Here is a 7,672-nt window from a genome sequence, read left to right on the forward strand (position 1 = left end):
TCTCGCTGGGTAAACTGCAAACTCGTTTTTATCTCCTGTATTTCTTTGGTCATGTCGTCGAGTCTCTTGTTATTTGTCTCCATAATTAGTTTCACAAAGCCTTGGAAGCTTGCATGCTGTTGGCACATAAGCGCGGTGTACATCAGCTTCTGCTGATTCAACATCTCAGCTACTTGCACCGCTGAAATAGAATCTTCTTCAGCCTCAACATCCTCGCTCGCTTCGGATTTATTAGCTCTTTTCCCTCTTGGAGGCATTTTAGTAGTTGTAGAATTTGTTCAAAGACTTGACAATGTAGAAGATGTTAACTATTTTGTTTTTAATTAATATATGTGAACTGCCATGAAACACAAATTTGTGGTCTCCAGAGGATAAATTATAAAAACTATTTCCATTTCAAATTTCAATGTATACAATAATTTGGTTAATGACTCAGTAAACCAGTAAACCTGCTAAACTATGAAGGTACAATAATAATTATACATGCTAAACATCAGCATGCTAGCTTTGTCACTGTAAGAATGTTAACCCACTTGATACATACTGCTGCCAACTGTTGATCAGTGTGTAACCAACAGCAGAGCTGGAAACAAGAACTACCTTTTTGTTTTATATCCCACACACAATGCCCTTACACACAGTCTCGGACCCTAGGGCAGTGAACTGCTTTCATTACCAAACACACACTAACTATATACATGAACATGCTGTGACCCATTAATCCCACCAGAACTCTTTGTCATGGTGCTCTGGCCCAGGTTAGTGGGCTGGCCCCCTAAACACACATTCTGGCACACACGCACAGACCCCCAGTCCCAGTGTCCACACACAGACTCATGGACTTTGAGGCGCGTTCTTGCTGAGTTAGTGAGGGCTCAGGGCTGTCCCACTGTGAAACCATCAAGTGCATGAGGGCTCTCTCGCCTTCATTTTGAGCCCGTTACGCTCACTTTGTACAAATTTTACCAGAGGGAATGCCCCACAGTTCACTGTGTTGTAGATACAGTAGATAGACAGATACATGTAGATAGATACAGTGGTGTGAAAAAGTGTGTTTGCCCCCTTACTGATTTCTTATCTTTTTGCATGTTTGTCACACTGTAATGTTTCAGATCGTCAAACAAATTTATATATTAGTCAAAGATAACACAAGTAAACACATCATGCAGTTTTTAAATGAAGGTTTTTATTATTAAGGGAAAACAAAATCCAAAACTATAGAGCCCTGTGTGAACAAGTGTTTGCCCCCCTGTCAAAACACTGTTTTATCGCACCTGAGTTCAATTTCTCTAGCCACACCCAGGCCTGATTACTGCCACACCTGTTCGCAATCAAGAAATCACTTAAATAGGACCTGCCTGACAAAGTGAAGTAGACCAAAAGATCATCAAAAGCTAGACATCATGCCGAGATCCAAAGAAATTCAAAAACAAATGAGAAAGAGAATAATGGAGCTCTATCAGTCCGGAAAAGGTTATAAACCCATTTCTAAAGCTTTGGGACTGCAGCGAACCACAGTGAGAGCCATTATCCACAAATGGCGAAAACATGGAACAGTGGAGAACCTTCCCAGGAGTGGCCAGCCGACCAAAATTACCCCAAGAGCGCAGCGACAACTCATCCAAGAGGTCACAAAAGACCCCACAACAACATCCAAAGAACTGCAGGCCTCACTTGCCTCAGTTAAGGTGAGTGTTCATGACTCCACCATAAGAAAGAGACTGGGCAAAAATGGTTTGCATGGCAGAGTTCCAAGACGAAAACCACTGCTGAGCAAAAAGAACATAAAGGCTCGTCTCAGTTTTGCCAGAAAACATCTTGATGATCCCCAAGACTTTTGGGATAATACTCTGTGGACAGACGAGACAAAAGTTGAACTTTTTGGAAGGTGTGTGTCCCATTATGTGTGGCGTAAAAGTAACACCGCATTTCAGAAAAAGAACATCATACCAACAGTAAAATATGGTGGTGGTAGTGTGATGGTCTGGGGCTGTTTTGCTGCTTCAGGCCCTGGAAGACTTGCTGTGATAAATGGAACCATGAATTCTGCTGTGTACCAAAACTGCAGTCCCCAAGCTTTAGAAATGGCTTTATAACCTTTTCCGGACTGATAGAGCTCCATTATTCTCTTTCTCATTTGTTTTTGAATTTCTTTGGATCTCGGCATGATGTCTAGCTTTTGAGGATCTTTTGGTCTACTTCACTTTGTCAGGCAGGTCCTATTTAAGTGATTTCTTGATTGCGAACAGGTGTGGCAAGAGAAATTGAACTCAGGTGCGATAAACCAGTGTTTTGACAGGGGGGCAAACACTTGTTCACACAGGGATCTATAGTTTTGGATTTTGTTTTCCCTTAATAATAAAAACCTTCATTTAAAAACTGCATGATGTGTTTACTTGTGTTATCTTTGACTAATATATAAATTTGTTTGACGATCTGAAACATTACAGTGTGACAAACATGCAAAAAGATAAGAAATCAGTAAGGGGGCAAACACTTTTTCACACCACTGTAGATTTATCCCAAGGAAAAATCAGAAAGTGACCGTTTAATGCTATGATGTTAAACATGGGGTTAACCTACTGGGGGAAGGCTGGAAGAGGAAAAAAAGCTAAACAAATGCCATAAAATGGACACAGGAAAATATAGAAGATGACCAGTATGTAAACTGATGTTAATCTAATGTTTCTGTATGTTGCTTTGGACAAAAGCATCTGCTAAATACTGTAACTTAAACATAACTATCCTATATTACACACCTTTTTAATTCACCAACTATTCCTATTCTTTTTTGCTTAATAATGCAGTTTCAACAAAAACATATTAAATTGATTAGGTAACTGACAATTGCCCCTCATCCACTCTGTAAGGCGAGAGCCTGGATCACATTCAAACCAGCCAGTCAGTCCCAGAGGTGTCTTGGCCATGAGGAAAGTGAAAAACGTAAAATAAAAAGCTCTAAACCCACAATTGTTAGAATCATATTGTCGTTTTACTGTTGTCATGGTGATGAGATAGCCCAAGTCACAAAGTGCTGTCCTATTCCTATTTATACAATTTCCAGCTCTTGCAGGTTCTTCACTAAAGTCTTTGAGGGTTCAGGGCTTGAGACCTTAGGCAGGACATTGGGACTGGGCCACAGTCTCTGCCCCTAGGGCAGGTTGGAAATCTCACCAAACAATCCCCCATCCCCAACATGCTACAGTACAAAGCAAAACAGGGAGCCAGTTTTGGGGCCATGTGTTAGAAACTCCATAGTGTACAAAGTCTGCTTGAATAAATTACTATACACCATACACTAGTGTTAAACAATATCACTTAGGAGAAACCAGAGTGTGTCATTATACCAGTGTGTCAATATGGTCAAAATCATGCAAGCTTGAACCCACTTGGAATTTATTTTTTGTTAAGCTAAATATCAGGAACTGACTTCATATCAGTATGTAATTCACTATCACCCAAACTGACTTCAGTACTGGCAAACACAGATGTTACCAAAATGATTAAAAAAAGGATTTAAGTTTAAGATAAAAGGTCAGGTAAACACCTTACACTTATTGCTCAGTCCATATGTAGGTAAAACAACAATTCTATGAAATCTAAGCAATTTTTTTTGTTCAAATACAGGAGTCTAGAGGAAACAAGAAGGAAAATGTTCTCAGCCCTCTCTTGGCTATATGACAGCAGCTTCCTGCTCTGCTTGGTAAGAGTCTGGTTAGGATCAGTGTGTGGAAACACAGCTACAGATGTGTGTTCCTGTTTACACTGAGTGGGGAGGTAATTGAGGAAGTCTGGCTCTCTCCTCAGGAGCTCTCTGCTGCTCAGTGGGAGCTGAGCTACTCCTGAACCAAACATTTCACATCCATGTCCTGTTTTCTGTTTTCTCACTCTCTCTGATTATCTTTTTTTCTCTTTCCTAGTCAGCCTCTATTCTACTTTGCCTTCTTCTTCTGTCTCTCCAGCTGGAGGGAATATCTGCTACTTAGAAGGAAGGATGCTATGTCTGCCTCACCCTGGAAGAGCTATACCAAAAGAGGCAGCTGTCTTTTCTTCTCAGCACAACAGGAGAGCTCAGTTTCCTAGCTTCAAAGGAGGGGAGCTGTGTTTCATCTGTCAGCAACACCTCCTTTAACCTCCATATCAGAATACAGCGGGGAGCAGTTAAATCAACTCCCATGTACATTAAAGCATGCAAATGAGTTCAACTTTGAGAACTTTCCCAGACAGCTCAGAGCACATTGAATATGCAGAAATGCTGCCCTTTCCACTCCACACCTGTTTAACCTTACCTGGAACTGGCCAGTGTAGTCATCGTCTGTGGTGCCCTCTCTGCCCTCTTTCAGTGCGATGAGGGTGAAACCTCTGAAATAAGCAGGACTGGTTGCCAGGAGGGCCACTGTAAATGAGGAGAGAGTGGGTGTATTAACCCCACAGAGGTACACATTGGGCTATGGAGTGACCCCCAGCGTTATCAGAGGAACACATATGCAAGCCACAATCCTGTGAGCATCAGTGTGATATGGAAGAGTGAGAACTGTAAACAGAGGCTTCACATTACATACTAGAATATTTAAAAAAAAAAAAAGAAAAGTTCATGCAGAGATTTGGTGCAAGGAACAGGGTAAGAATGGGAGCCATATAATGAGATGTGGGTGGAATTTTATTTGGCTTACCCTTGTGCCCTAACCTTGCATTTTCATACCAGCCCATTTATCTTAAAACGTGCTCCAGGCCCTGAGAAGGAATATGTCAATATTTTCTATCGTATCTGGTTTTTATAAGGTGAACTTATTCACTGCTTAAAGGCTGTGAAGATTTAGAGAATAACTTTGTTTTTCTTTCAGACTTCTTTGGTGTCCTTCACAGCTCCCAGATAGTTAATTAGAATTTAGCCCTGAGCTGCTAAAGCATGGCATCACGGACCTTATTCCATTGGCTCGCCACATCTAGACAAGGTAACCTTTAGTTTTTATCCTTGTTTTGGAAGCCTGCATGTAACATGCCAGGTCTTATAATTGTAAAATCCCATCTTTCTTCCATTGAATTGGTTTGAATGTTTATGATGGATTTAAAAAGAAGAGACAGTTGTAGTTTGAGTTGAAAACTGCTTAGTGGTCACATCTAAAGCTCAACAATCTCAGTGATCAGGGCAAAGTTGTGTTTTTTATGTATCCAGATCCATCAGGCAGGTCATATAGGGGTCAGGATCTTTCTCTCTCTCTCTCTGGTGTGTGCCTTTCCAGCATGAAAAGATGAAGTGAATATAGGACAGACATTACAACACTAAGTTAGCCTACTGCTCTCCCTGGAGAAGGCAGACTGTATAGTTTTGAAATTCTGTCCTCCTGGCTGCAAATTCCAACAAAATTTTGGATTTCTCTGTCTATTAGTTATAATGTTAGTGAGTACTTGTTGATTTGATATGCTCAGGCTTTTACAAATTAATAACACGTGAAGACATTTCAGAATACAACTTAATTAAATTTAGCGCAGGTTTGCGCACGAATGGCGCAAATTGACTGAAAACGAACTCTACCTCTGTAGGTTTTGCCAGGATGGTAGGTTTCTGGATCCCCTTCCACTCTGAGTTTGAACTCATGGTGCCCATCCCTCCGAGTCCCGTGGGTCTGCGCCCGGAGAATTCGTCCGCAGTACCCATCCAACCTGCCTCCGAAGGGCTCCTCAACGAAGGCGATGGCGTTGCACACAAAACTCGAAATGAAATAGTACTGCAAAAGCAGCAGATGCAAATGCATTCCCATTTCAGAATTACAGCAACGGGGTGAGAGTGCAATGACAGTTCAATCAATAACGGAAACCCAGCAGTGGAAAAGCGAAACAGAGGATCAGCTCCTTCTACACGAACTCCCACCAAACTACAGCAGCGTCACGGTCAGTGGTTCAGGTTAAGAAAAGGTGAGGAGTCCATCCTGAACTGGAAAGAGCGCGTCTGGGGCGCACAGCGAAGCAGGGGAGAGGAGCTGCTGCTGCTGCTGTTCCCGGATCAGCGTGTAGTGTTGATAACGAGGCTGGAAGCAGCGCGGATTGGCCAAATACTCGAGCGTGGATGTAGGCAGCTATCTTCTTGACTTCAGGCGAAGGAAGGTCCAAACTGGAGGTCCGCACTTTAATAAGAGCCAGCCCTCCCCAGTACGCACACATATACACACACAGCCTGTCTGTGTATCTCGTGGGTCTCACACATATAACAACCTCTTGGGAAAAAAAACAAATGTTCTGCCTGCTGTTCAAATAAAAAAAGTCTAATTAAAACTCTGTATGCAGCTACATGGGAGTTGAAAGACATCGTCAGGTTAGATACACAAACTCAAAAGTGATGAGCATAGTAGCATTAAAGGTGAATAAGGAACAGAATCGTGTTCATTAATTCTTGGCCCTGAACGCAAGTAGACATTTTAGCTCCAGAATTGCGTGAAATTGCCGTGTCATTAACAAATGAACAAAGACTAATCCATCATTTATTTTTCTTCTATGTCTATATTGTGGGCTATATGGGAAAAGCATCATGACGTTAGATGAGGTCATTGTAAACTTCCCATGGACGCAGATTCCAAAATTTATTTTGTTTCTGTCCAGTGTGCTTTTTCGTATTTTCCGGTATCGGTTTCGCGGTATGCCATGAAAACAATGTGTAATGAACACCACTTATATATCACTCAAGGTTGATGTTATGCAGTTACGAATTTAAAAGAAACTAGTGAGGTTTCTAGACACACACTCAAGGACACCTGAGCAGAGGCACCACAATACACTCTGTGCTGCTGGTAAGGACAACCAGCACAAGCAAAATTAAATGTTAATTAATGAAAATGATAAACTGTTTCTATTTTAATAGGTAAGCTGTGTGAACCTGTGTTCCCTTATGTCCTGCTGTGTTTTTATTTGATAATTTCCCTGTGGATTTCATCTATATAGACTCTTAGTGAATGTGAAGCACGGCCTCAGCTTTACTCACATCTCTTCACTGTCCGACTATAGTATAATCCCTTGTAAAGATATTAGAGACATGCACCTACAGTGCACCAGGAGGCAGTGTTTTGGCCACCAGGTGTCACCAAAGTATTTTTGCACCTTCAGATCCTCTGCAGCTACTTAGTAAACTTGTCACTCTTATCATCATTGCTGCCTTTTACTCTCCCATCTATTCAAGTTTTATTATAGTGAAGTATGAGGGATTATGGAAATGGGGTTTAAGGTTACAGATTAAACTTTTTTATTATTTAGCCTTTGCAATCATCATTTTATTCTGGCTGAACTACAAAGAAAGATATAAAACTTTAACTTTGTCTGTCTTTGTTCATTCAAAACACTACAATTGTGATTAGTGACTGTTTGTAGGTAACAAACTGTGTATGTCTGTTGTCAACAGGATGGGGTCCAGTCTGAGATTTATATCACTGCCTTACATATGGCCATGTACATACGCATGGAGAGCCGCTGTGCCAGAGTCAAATTCCTCATGTGTCCAACACACCTGGCCAATAAAGCTGATTCTGATTCTGAGGACATTTTGGCACTTTGATCCACGTTTGCACACTCCTTCAAAGGGTTGTTTGGGGTTAAGACTAGAGTCAGGTTTAGGTTAGATGTTAGGCTTTTAGTTGTGATGGTTATGGTCAGGCTAGGGAATGCATTATGTCAGTTAGTGTCC

General features: G+C 41.4%; 1 protein-coding gene across 1 annotated transcript in view; it reads right to left on the reverse strand.

The window, feature by feature from the left end:
• Positions 1-6,208, reverse strand: part of spon1b (spondin 1b) — a 166,239-nt gene extending 160,031 nt beyond the window's left edge. Inside the window, exons 1-2 of the mRNA XM_020604298.1 lie at positions 5,537-6,208; positions 4,290-4,396 (exon numbers count right to left, since the gene is read on the reverse strand). Coding sequence (XP_020459954.1) covers positions 4,290-4,396; positions 5,537-5,762 — 333 coding nt within the window. The 5' untranslated portion in view covers positions 5,763-6,208. The remainder of the gene's footprint in view (positions 1-4,289; positions 4,397-5,536) is intronic.
• Positions 6,209-7,672: the final 1,464 nt, after the last annotated feature.

Source organism: Monopterus albus, unplaced genomic scaffold, assembly GCF_001952655.1.
Source record: "Monopterus albus unplaced genomic scaffold, M_albus_1.0 scaffold65.1, whole genome shotgun sequence".
Lineage (NCBI taxonomy): Eukaryota > Metazoa > Chordata > Actinopteri > Synbranchiformes > Synbranchidae > Monopterus > Monopterus albus.